The 13363-nt window shown below is 42.2% G+C and overlaps 1 protein-coding gene across 1 annotated transcript in view; it reads right to left on the minus strand.

The window, feature by feature from the left end:
* The window catches only part of LOC147117076 (uncharacterized), a 44069-nt gene that overhangs the window by 19500 nt on the left and 11206 nt on the right, over positions 1 to 13363 (minus strand). The window contains exon 5 of the mRNA XM_085987696.1: positions 6041 to 6244. Coding sequence (XP_085843822.1) covers positions 6041 to 6244 — 204 coding nt within the window. The remainder of the gene's footprint in view (positions 1 to 6040; positions 6245 to 13363) is intronic.

The raw sequence follows: 13363 nt of genomic DNA on the forward strand, positions 1-13363 counted from the left end.
AACAGGGTGCAAAGGTCAGAGGTGGAGATGTGGTCGAAGGGAGCGACACAGTGGGAGAAACTGCGATAGCAGGAAGACTCTCTATGGGAGATGAAATATCTGACGGGGAGCAGGATTATTTATCAGACGGGGAGCAGGCACAGGGGGTTGCAGAAGAGCTTGAGTGTGAGGAATTAGAGGGGGACATAGACATGGAAGTCGGGGGTGGGGTGGCATTACGTGGAAAGGGAAAGGTTAGTGAGGGGCAGAAGGAGGGATTTAATTGTGATCTCTTTAATATCTATGCACTGAACGACCATTGCAAGCGTCGCGAGTTTTTTCGGGGGTTATTCACTGAAGCGGCAGAGGTGGAAAATCCTTGTATAGTGGGGGATTTTAATGTATTTTTATCTCGGATGGATATTTCAGCCCAGATGACCTTTAAGGATGATAACTCCAGAGGGATGATTGTAAAAATGATGGCAAATTTAAATTTGAGAGACTTATGGAGGGACCAGAACCCCATAAAAAGGGAGTTCTCCAGATCAGGTTGGGTGGGTGATGTTTTAAAACAGAGCCGAATAGATTTTGTGTTAATGCGGGAAGGGTTAAGTTCTGAGGTGATGGAGATTTATTATAACAAAGTATTTTTTAGTGATCACTCAGCTTTGGTTCTTAGAATTAGGAACAGCAGAGTTAAGATCGGTTCAGGGGTATGGATTTTAAACAATCAATACCTGAAAGAAATTGCTTATAAAGAAGGGATTATAAATATAATAAAGGACGCTCGGAAGGAACCTTTGTTCTTGAAAGAAAGAAGAGTTTGGTAGGATAATTTCAAATATGAGGTAAAAGTTTTTTCGGTACGTTATGGGAAAAAGAGGGCGGCAGCTAACCAGCGTCGAGAAGAGAATATAAATAAAAGGTTTACGGATGTCTGCAAAGCAGTTGACGGAAGGGATAAGGGAGTGGAGACTAAGTTCCGGGTGCTAAAGGAAGAGTGGGAATTATTGCAAGCTGAAAAATGCAAGGGGGCTATTCTCCGTGCAAAGGCTAGAGATGCATTGGAGGGCGAAAGATGCACTAGATATTTTCTAGAGCAAGAAAAGCTGCAGCAGAGATTATCGTTAATTGTAGAGTTGACGGTAGGGGAGAAGATCATTCATGAAAGTGGGGAGATTTTAGAGGCGGCCAGCAGCTTTTATCAAGAGTTATATACTAAAGAAGATATTTCCAATTTGGCGATGGAGAAGGTTACTGCTTTTATTGAAAAGGGTTTAAAGGAGGATGAGAGAAGCATGTGTGACAAAGAAGTAGGATTAGCGGAAATAAAAGTAGCAATAATTGGAATGAAGGGGGGGAAAAGCCCAGGGTCCGATGGACTAAGTGCAGAATTTTTTTAAGAATTTTGCGTGATTTTAAGTCCATTGCTCTTAGGAGTTTTTAAGGAAATTAAAATTGAGGGAAGCCTGGCCCCATCTATGAGGAGAGGGATCATAAGCTTAGCTTTATAAAAATAAAGGGGATAGACGGGATCTGAAGAATTGGAGGCCCATCACATTATTAAATGTGGATTATAAGATCTTGGCGAGGGTTATGGCAAATCGTTTGAAGGAGGTGTTACCGCAGATAGTGTGGCCCTCTCAGTCCTATGGAGTCATAGGCCGGGACATTGCAGACTCTGTGGTCTCAATCCGAGATGCGATAGAGCTCATGGAAGAGAGTGGGATGGAGGCTTATGTATTAAAGATAGATCAAGAGAAAGCCTTTGATAGGGTCTCTCATGAGTTTTTATTGAAGGTTTTGGAAGCATTTGGTTTCAAGGAAAATTTCATTCAGTGGATGAGGATTTTTTATTCAAACATATTTAGCTGTGTTAAGTGTAATGGTTTTTTATCCAAGTATTTTCCGATACAGAGATCAGTGAGACAGGGTTGTCCCCTGTCCCCATTGTTGTACAAATTGGTAGCAGAACCATTAGGTTACATGATGCGAAAGAAACAAGATGTAGTTGGGATTGTGGTCCCCAGTTCTGGGCTGGTGTCGGTGATACACCAATATGCAGATGACACAACTTTAACATTGAGAAATGGGGAGTCAGTGAGGAAAGCTGTGGATGTAGTGGAGGAATATTGTAGAGCTTCAGGAGCCAGAGTGAATTATAGTAAGTCCCAATGCCTGGTTGCAGGGAGGGGTAGGGGGGAATGGTTGGGGGAATGTCCCTTTAAGGTGGTGGAGGTTTTGGAAGTTCTGGGGGTGCATATGGGGTGCAAGAAAGACAGGGATGAAGTGGATTGATTAAATTGGGAACCGAAGGTTATGAAAATTAAAAAGATTTTGGGAAGATGGGAAAGAAGGTGGTTGAAAGTGCAAGGAAGAGCAACAGTGGTGTCTGCCCTCCTGCTATCTAAGTTATGGTACTTATTGACGGTGGAGGATATTCCTGAGTGGGCGGAAAAATCCATCCGAGAGGCTTGTGTGAGGTTTTTGTGGGAAGGGAAACCAGCCTTGGTGGCTTACAATACCATCATTGGACGGAGAAATCAGGGAGGACTCAATTTCCCAGATATTGATTTGAAGAAAAAATCCTTGAGAATCAAATGGGTGAAGAGATTTCTTCAGAAGTCAAATACAAGTTTTTGGAAGAGTTGTTTTTTGCATTTTATTAAACGAAGTTGGATAGGAGGGCAGATGATATTGTATATGGAATACAATAATATGTTTTTGAAATCGATTAAACTTCTCCCTAGGTTTTATAAGGGGGTTGTAGAGACTTGGGCCCAATTTTTAAAAAGTGTGCAGTTTATGCCCAAGGGGGCTGAGGAATTTTTAGAACAGCCCTTATTTTTGAACAGGTGGGTCAACATCGAAGGAGAGGTTTTATTTAATCAAGCTTTTATAAAAGCTGGGATTATATCTGTGAAAGATGTATTATATGAGGTGATTCCAGGTTGGTTGCCGGAAGCGATAGTGAGGGACATGGTGTGAGAGGAGGATCAGGAGGTAGAGGAAAAAGCAATAGGAATTATGTATGAGAAGATTGTGAGGGCAATGCCACAGGATTGGATGGAAGAAATAAATGCGGAAATCTCCAAAGGAAGTAAAATGCGTCCTGCTTTTCCAAGCTTTGTACTGGAGAAAGGGGGAGAGTTGGTCCAATTTGACAACTGTAATACTCGAGATTTCTATGAGGTATTTAGAGAATGGAGATTCAAGACACCTGCTGGTCAGGAGTTTTGGCAGAGTATATACCCACAGCTGGACTTCAACAGGATTTGGAAGGGAGTGTGGGCGAATTTTAAATGTCCAGAGTGGATTAAACTGGATTTCAAATTGGCTCATAACTGGACTTTTACCATGACGGTCTTGTGCAAGATTGGGCGAGTGGAGGCGGCAACTTGCCCAGTGTGTGGGACACAGGATGTGACTCTGTCCCATTTACTGGTGTTATGTCCACAGTTAAATGACTGTCAGTACTATGTTCGACAGTTGTGTGAAGCTTTTTTGCTGGGTGGGGACCGAAGAGCGAGAATGGGAATCCCGTGGGACTCAATTTTGAGATGGGGATTGCAGGAGAGCCTGCCCGAGTCTAGCGGAGCAGCAATTAATTTAATGTTCAGTTTGGCTAGATTCGTGATTGTGCAAAGAAGGAATGCTCTGTTTTTTATGGGGAGGAGAATCAATCTAAAAGAGTATTTTAAAAGAAGCTAAAAGATCATTATAAGGCTCTGTGGATGTTTTATTCAGAAAGGAATTTAAGGATGGTATTTTACAACCAATTTTTAAAGTACAATCGATTAATATATGTTACAGGAGACAAATTAAACTTCAGGTTTTGATGTTAAAATGTGGTGGCGGAATGGCTGTGCAGAGCGGCGGATATGATTTGTATCATACAATGAAATGATCAAGATGTTGTAAATGTTCTTAATGTTCAATAAAGTATACTTATAAAAAAAAAGTTGGTAGCACCCTTGCCTTTGAGTCAGAAAGTTCTGAGTTCAAGTCCCACTCCAGAGACTTGAGCACAAAAATCTAGGCTGACACTCCAATGCAGTACTAAGGGAGTGCTGCACTGTCAGAGGTACTATCGTTCAGATGAGATGTTAAACCAAGGCTCTGTCTGCTCTCTCAGGTGGATGTAAACGATCCCATGGCACTATTTTGAAGAAGAGCAGGGGAGTTATCCCTGATTTCCTACAGATGTACTACATTGGCTGTAAAGCACTTTGGGACGTCCGTTGGTCGTGAAAGGCGCTATATACAGAAAAGCAGGGCTTTCTCCTGGTGCCGTGGCCGCCATTCATCACTCAACTACCATCAAAACTTATCTAATTTGCAGTTTGTTGGACTTTTCTGTCAGCAAATTGGTTACAAAACAACAGCACACTTGAAATGTAATTCATTAACTGTGAAGCACTTTGGAACAATGTAAAAGACCCTCATAAATGCAACTTTGTTCTTTATTTCTTTTTCCTGATTTTTAGTTATACTACCTAAAATAGCAAATCCAGGATATTCTGCTATTTAGGATCACTACACTTTCTTTGACAGTATCTGTCAAATTATTTGATTTATTACATCATCATTACAGTTCCCATATATAATGTGCTGCAAAAATATCAGCACAGTTCTCTGACTTTGAAATGCCCTTCCACAATACTGAAAAAGACACTACGTATAAAGCACACTGTTCCAATGAAGCTCAACATAAGCTTGAGAAACAGCACCTCGTCTTTCAATTAGCCACTTTACAGCCTTCTGGACTCAACATCGAGTTCAACAATTTCAGACCATAACCTCTGCCCCTATTTTTTTTCACATGGCAGCTCTTGATGATTCTGCCATTGCCATTTACACTTCATCTCGACTCATCTTTTGTTTCTTAACTTGTCCCATTACCATCTCCTTTTGCCTTGCACGATCATCCCTTTTGTCTCTTAAACTCTCCTGCCTTCCATCCTATCACGGACCTTCCCTTTTGTTCTTTCCTCTCCTTCCCCCTCTCCCTGCCCCTACACTTGCTTAAATACCTTTTACACCTCCAACTTTTTCCAGTTCTGACGAAGGGTCATCAACCTGAAACATTAACTTTGTTTCTCTCTCTACAGATGCTGCCTGACCTGCTGAGTATTTCCAGCATTTTCTGTTTTTATTTCAGATTTCCAGCATCCGCAGTATTTTGCTTTTGTCTACGTCTAAAGTATTTCCCCAACTCTCTCAAAAAATTATACATATAATACTATTTAATCCATTCCATTAAACGCCTTTGTTTTTGTGATTTATTTCCGACCTTGTGAAGATCCCCACATTTCAAGTTTTATGATTCCTCTCTGGAACTGCTCCACTGATACAAGTTATAGGGATGCCCTGTTTGCATCCTGAAATGTTTCCATTGATTTTAGTAGCATCCAGTTTCTTGGTGGTGTAAAATCAGTAATGCTTGGTGCAGCTTCATACTCAGCCAGTAGTGACATTTCCAGGGTCAGCTATCTCAAGCTGATTTAAAGCATCAGCCTTAATGAAAGTGAATGGAGCTACATTGGCCCATATATAGACCAACCCATAACCTAGACCCATGTGAACCTTGAATGTAAACACTAATTGCTCACTAAGTGACTTCATTAGTTATAATGGGGTAGATCTTGACATTGTGTAAAACTATGAAGTCAATGGAAGCAAAAGTCGGGTGAGATGTGAAACGGGCTGCCGACTCGCTATCATCTTTTACACTATTGCACAAAGTCAAGATCTACACCAATGTTTTTTTGTTGGGCAGTTGGTTAACATGGGTGGACATTATGTATGAAATAAGGATTACTGGAACAATACTAGCACACCAACCTTCCTTGGTGCAGTAACATATATTGGCCGAATAAGTCAAATGCATTTTCTAGGTGCTAATATAATTATCTATAACTCATACCAGATCTATGTTTAAGCTTATTATATTGTGCTATACTTTCACATGAAGCTTAATATCCAAACATGTTTAATTTAATTTGTTAATAACAAGTAACAAGTATATATTCTTATTAAAAAGTGAAATGATTCCCTGTACCTTGTTTGATGGCGTGAGAAGCATAGTGCAGAGCAACAAGAGATGACGAGCATGCTGTGTCGATAGCCAATGATGGTCCAGTAAGGTTGAAAGTGAAAGAAATCCTATTGGCAGCTATACTCATTGATGTCCCTGTCCCATTGTAATGGGTGATTTTGTTGGCAACACTGTTTAAAATGCCTTCATAGTCACGATTCATGAGTCCTAAAATAAAAAGCCAAGGATAAAGTGTCATATATTGGTACAAAGTACATCGGTGTTTACACATGTTGAGGAAAGCATTAAAGCTGTGTGGAAAATAGAACATTCCTTCAGGAAATTAAATGAGTTCTGGTACATTTGTTCTTGATCACTGACAAAACCAACTCCAACCACTTTCTCGTATCCCTTACCACCCACGTGCCCCTATCCCCTTCCAACTCCTCTTCATTCTGTGTCTACCCCTGGAAAAAAGTCTCCCAAGTCACTTACAATTGCACTTTCAAATTCCTATCTGCCTCCATTCATTATGAGATCTTTGCAGCTAATGAGCCGGATTTTGCAGTAAAAATAATGGTGAGGCTAACAGCACTCACCGTTATTAACGGGTAAATCAGAGAACAACTTCCAGCGACCACACATGTGCAGTTAAAAGTGTAAATCAAGAAGTTGCTCTCCGAGATGCCCTACTCCTTCAGAAGCTGTGCAATACAGAGGGACATAGAAACATAGAAGATAGGAACAGGAGTAGACCATTCGGCCCCTCGAGCCTGCTCCGCCATTCAATGCGATCATGGCTGATCATCCAAGTTCAGTACCAGGTCCATGCTTTCTCCCCATACCCCTTGATCCCTTTAGCCTTAAGAAATATATACAACTCATTCTTGAATATTATTTAATGTATTGGCCTCTACTGCCTTCTGTGGTAGAGAATTCCACAGGTTCACCACTCTCTGGGTGAAGAAATTCCTCCTCATTTCTGTCCTAAATGGCCTTAGACTGAGACTCCTGGTTCTGGACTCCCCGACCATTGGGAACATCCTTCCTGCATCTAGTCTGTCCAGTCCTGTCAGAATTTTATAAGTTTCAATGAGACCCCCTCTCATTCTTCTAAACTCCAGCGAGTACAAGCACAATCGACCCAATCTCTCCTCATATGTCATTCCTGCCATCCAAGGTATCAGCCTGGTGAATCTTCGCCGAACTCCTTCCATGGCAAGAACATCCTTCCTCAGATAAGGCGACCAAAAGTGCACACAATACTCAAGATGTGGTCTCACCAAGGCCCTGTACAACTGCAGCAAGACATCCTTGTTCCTGTACTCAAACCCTCTCGCTACGAAGGCCAACATGCCATTTGCCTTCTTAACCGCCTGCTGTAGCTGCATGCTTACCTTCAGCGACTGGTGCACAAGGACACCCAGATCTCGTTGCACTTCCCCTTCTCCCAATCTATTGCCATTCAGATAATAATCTGCCTGCCTGTTTTTGCCACCAAAGTGGATAACCTCGCATTTATCCACGTTATATTGCATCTGCCATGCTTTTGCCCAATCACCCAACCTGTCCAAATCATCCTGGAGTTTCTCGGCATCCTCCTCACAGCACACACGCCCACCCAGCTTTGTGTCATCTGAAAATTTGGAAATATTACATCTAGTTCCCTTGTCTAGATCATTAATCTATATTGTGAATAGCTGGGGCCCAAGGACCGATCCCTGCAGTACCCTACTAGTCACTGCTTGCCACTCGGAAAAAGACCCGTTTATTCCAAATCTTTGCTTTTTGTCTGCCAACCAGCTCTCTATCCATGTCAATACGTTGCCCCAAATCCCATGTGCCTTAACTTTACATGCTAATCTCTTATGCAGGACCTTATCAAAAGCCTTCTGAAAGTCCAAATACACCACATCCACTGGTTCTCCCTTATCTATTTTACCAGTTACATCCTCAAAAAATTCCAGTAGATTAGTCAAGCACGATTTACGTTTTGTAAATCCATGTTGACTTTGTCCGATCCTGTCACTGTTTTCCAAGTGCTCTGCTATTACATCTTTTATAATGGACTCTAGCATTTTCCCCACTACCGATGTCAGACTTACTGGTCTGTAATTCCCCGTTTTCTCTCTACCACCTTTTTTGAATAGTGGGGTAACATTAGCTACCCTCCAATCCATGGGTACTGTTCCAGATTCCATCGAATGCTGGAAGATGATCAGCAAAGCATCAACTATTTCTAGGGCCACTTCCTTAAGTACCCTATGATGTAGATTATCAGGCCCTGGGGATTTATCGGCCTTCAATCCCATCAATTTCCCTAACACCATTTCCCTACAAATACTGATTTCTTTCAGTTCCTCCCTTTCATCAGACCCTATGTTCCCCGACATCTCTGGGAGGTTATTTGTGTCCTCCTTTGTGAAGACAGAACCAAAATATGTATTTAATTGGTCAGCCATTTCTTTGTTCCCCATTATAAATTCCCCTGATTCTGACTTCACCAATCTTTTTCTCTTCACATATCTATAAAAGCTTTTACAGTCAGTTTTTATGTTCCCTGCAAGATTACTCTCATATTCTATTTTCCCTTTCTTAATTAATCCCTTTGTCCTCCTTTGTTGAATCCTAAACTGCTCCCAATCCTCAGGTTTACTGCTTTTTCTGGCCAATTTATATGTCCTCTCCTTGGATCTTATGCTATCCCTAATTTCCCTTGTTAGCCACGGTTGAGTCACCTTTTTTGTCTTATTTTTATGCCAAACTGGGATGAACGAATTCTGTAGCTCATCCATTCGGTCTTTGAATGTTTGCCATTGCCTATCCACCGTCAACCCTTTGAGTGACATTCCCCAATCAATCCTACCCAACTCGCTCCTCAGACCATCGTAGTTTCCTTTATTTAAATTTAGGACCCTAGTCTCTGAGTCAACTATTTCATTCTCCATCTTAATGAAGAATTCAATCATATTATGATCACTCTGACCCAAGGGGCCTCGTACAACAAGATTGCTAATTAATCCTTTCTCATGGAATGGTGTGAAGTCTCTGTACTTACCTGATATATATACAGTAAACTCGATATATGCACAGTAAACTCGATAGAAAAAATTAGGGCTTGTCCATTCCAGTGTAAGTACCCTTTTAATGGTGTGATGAGTCTTAATTACTGCCAAACAACAGGTGTGGAGTCTCATTCCTTCAGATTTGTTATTGTTGGAGCTTTCAAAAGAAATCTTTTTTTACTTGTACTTTCTGTCTATTTTATCTCTCTCTCTTAATCCAATCTTTTTTTCCTTCGCTTTATTTTGCTGTACCTGATTTGACATTGAATTAAATATTCTTTCTGACACACTCCCTGGTTCAGACTCTGCGCTGCCCATTAATGATTCTTCAATCTGATCGATGAAGGAGACACACAGTTGCTTGTCCTGTTCATAGAGGTCACAGACGCTCTGTAGAGGGCACTGCGCTTTTTCAATGGTTGGCTGACTCGAACATCCAGTGCAAAAGCCAATAAAAAGTCTATGGGCAAGTGCAAGTGTATCAAATGGCCAACGCCATTCATTCGCAATTGACCGCAAAATCCGTCCGATTGACTTGCTCAACCGCTCCCTCACTTCCACCTATGATGCCCTTGTCCCCAGCAAAATGCTCTCCCATTCCAGTCATTCGACCTAGTATAGCGCACATCTTCACTCTGCCAGTTCAATGGGCACCAGCTTGAAAATATTTGGTTCACAACTGGCTCAGCCATTCTTCGCCACATCTGACTGGACCACATCAAGCTCCATCCTCACCTCAAATAGATGCAAGTATCGCATGGACCTCTTTGTCACCAAGATAGAAACCATCCATTCAGCTAACTCTGCTGTGTCCCCTCCCTTCCCCTTCCCCACCAAACCAAATCTGCCAAGGTCTACCCCCACCCCCAGCTCTGAATCCTTATCTTTCTCTAGCTTCTCTCCCATCACCTCCCCTTGCTTTGCCTTAGCTCAGCTCATCCATGAGACCTACCTCCAGCTCTCTTGATTCCATTCCCATTAAGCTGTTGACCACCCAACTTCCCTTCCTGGCCCTCTGATATTACAAATGGTGCCCTCTCCACCAACAATGCCCATCTTCCTTTCAAACCTCACTTCTCAAGAAAAACACCCTCGCCTCCTTTGTTCTTGAAAACTACTGCCCTATCTTCAACTTCCTTTTCCTGTCCTAGGACTTTGAATATGTTGTTGCATCCCAAAACCATGACCATCACTCCTGCAACTCCATGTTTCAATCTCTCCAATCAAGTGTGTATTCCTCTCACATCACTGAAACATCCTCAACCAAAGTCATGAGTCACATTCTCTGTGTCTGTGACCATGGTGAATTATCCCTCCTTCTCCTCCTCAACTTCTCTGCAGCCTTCAACATGTTTGACTACACAATCCTCCTCTAATGCCACTGCCCTTGCTAATTCCACTCTTCTTCATCTATTATAGGGAGATCATCTCTAATATTGGCTTCTCTTCCCATCCCTGCACTGTCATTTTGGGAGTCCCCTAACGATCCATCCTTGGCCATCTCCTCTTCCTTATCTACCCGCTGCTCCTTGGCAACATCTTCCACAGGTGCAGGGTCAGCTTCCACATGTATGCTGTGACATCTAGCTCTATCTCTCATCCGCCTCGTTCGACCCTCCATTGCCATTGCATTGTCACACTGTCTAACATCCAGTTTTGGATAACCTGTAACTTTCTCCAGCTAAACATTGGGAAGACTAAAGCAATCGTCTTTGGTACCCATCACAAACTCTACTTCCTTGCTACTGATCCCTTCCCCCTCCATGGCCATTGTTTCAGGCTGAACCAGACTGCTCATAAGCTCAGCATCCCATTCGGCGCCAAGCTGAGCTTCCAACCCATATTGCCTCTATCATGATGACCGCTTACTTAAACCTCACCACCCTTTCCTCAGTCCATCTGTCACTGAAACCCTCATCAATCCCTTTGTCCCCTCCCGACTCAACTATTGCAATACTCTCCAAGCCAGTCTCCCATTCTCCACCTTCTGTAAACTTCAGCTCATCCAAACCTCAGTTGTCCATATCCTATCTCCCACCAAGTCCTCCTCGCCCATCGCTCCTGTCCTTACTGACCTATCTTATCTTCTGGCCTCTCAACATCTCAAATTAAAAATTCTCAACCTTGTGTTTAAATCTCTGCATAGCCTTGCCCCTTTCTATTTCTATAACCCCATCCTGAGCTCTTTGTTTCCCTGATTCCAATCTCCTGTGTATTTCCGCCTTTGTCCCACCTTTTGCAGTTGTGCATTCTGTTGCTTATGCCCTATGCTCTGGAAGTCGCTCTGAACCCCCTCTCTTTCTTTAAGACACTTCTTAAAACCCATTTCTTTGGTCATCCTTTTGAAATCGCCTTCTTTAGCTTGCCATCCACTTGTTTCCTCCATACCTCCATGAAGTGTCTTGAAGTACTTTTTCTATGTTAAAGGCATTAAGTAAATGCAAGTTGTCATTGTTGTTGTAGAAGTAATAATTAACTTATATCTATCTACATCAAAATTCTCTTGCCATTCATTAACCTATCTGTTTAGTTGCTCCATATACTTTGATTATATGAATTTATAATGGGGAGCAAGGAAATGGCGTGGCAATTAAACAAATACTTTGGTTCTGTCTTCACGGAAGAGGACACAAATAACTTCCCAGAAATGCTGGGGAACCAAGGGTCTAGTGAGAAGGAGGAATTAAGGGGAATTGGTATTAGTAAAGGGATAGTGCTGAAGAGATTAATGGGACTGAAAGCCGATAAATCCCCAGGGCCTGATAATCTGCATCCCAGAGTACTAAAAGAGGTAGCCATGGAAATAATGGATGCATTGGTTGTCATCTTCCAAAATTCTATAGATTATGGAACAGTTCCTGCAGATTGGAGGGTGGCAAATGTAACCCCACTATTTAAAAAATGATGGAGAGAGAAAACCAGGAACTACAGACCAGCTAGCCTAACATCAATAGTAGAGAAAATGCTAGAGTCTATTATAAAGGATGTGATAACAGGACACTTAGAACATATCAACAGGATTAGACAAAGTCAACATGGATTTATGAAAGGGAAAGTGTGTTTGACAAACCTACTGGAGTTTTTTGAGGATGTAACTGGTAGAATAAGGGAGAACCAGTGGATGTAGTGCATTTGGATTTTCAGAAGGCCTTTGATAAAGTCAAACATAAGAGGTTAGTGTGCAAAATTAAAGCACATGGGATTGGGCTTAATATAATGGCATGAATTGAAAATTGGTTAACAGACAGGAAACAGAGAGTAGGAATAAATGGGTCTTTTTTGGGGTGGCAGGCGGTGACTAGTGGGGTACCGCAAGGGTCATTGCTTGGGCCCCAGCTATTCACAATATATATCAATGATTTGGATGAGGGAACCAAATGTAATATTTCCAAGTTTGCTGATGACACAAAACTAGGTGGGATTGTGAGTTGTGAGGAGATGCAAAGAGGCTTCAAGGCGATTTAGACAAGTTGAGTGAGTGGGCAAATACATGGCAGATGCAGTATAACGTGGATAAATGTGAAGTTATCCACTTCGGTAGGAAACACAGAAAGGCAGAGTATTATTTAAATGGTGATAGATTGGGAAATGTTGATGTACAAAGGGACCTGGGTGTCCTTGTACACCAGTCACTGAAAGCAAACATGCAGGTGCAACAAGCAGTTAGGAAGGCAAATGGTATGTTGGACTTCATTGCAAGAGGATTTGAGTACAGGAGCAAGGCTGTCTTGCTACAGTTATACAGGGCCTTGGTGAGACAACACCTGGAGTACTGTGTGCAGTTTTGGTCTCCTTACCTAAGAAAGGATATACTTGCCATAGAGGGAGTGCAGCGAAGGTTCACCAGACTGATTCCTGGGATGGCAGGACTGTCGTATGAGGAGAGATTGGGTCGACTAGGCCTGTATTCACTAGAGTTTAGCAAAATGAGAGGGGATCTTGTTGAAACGTATACAATTCTGACAGAGCTAGACAGACTGGATGCAGAGAGGATGTTTCCCCTGGTTGGTGGGTCTAGAATGAGGGGTCACAGTCTCAGGATATGGGGTAGGTCATTTAGGACTGAGATGAGGAGAAATTTCTTCACTCAGAGGGTGGTGAACCTGTGGAATTCTCTACCACAGAAGGCTGTGGAGGCCAAGTCACTGAATATATTTAAGAAGGAGATAGATAGATTTCAAGACACAAAAGGCATCAAGGGGTATTAGGAGAGAGCGGGAATATAGTATTGAGATAGAGGATCAGCCATGATCATATTGAATGGCGGAGCAGGCTCGAAGGG

This window comes from Somniosus microcephalus, chromosome 5 (genome assembly GCF_052327205.1).
Source record: "Somniosus microcephalus isolate GS21.2 chromosome 5, FLI_Smic_1.0, whole genome shotgun sequence".
NCBI lineage: Eukaryota > Metazoa > Chordata > Chondrichthyes > Squaliformes > Somniosidae > Somniosus > Somniosus microcephalus.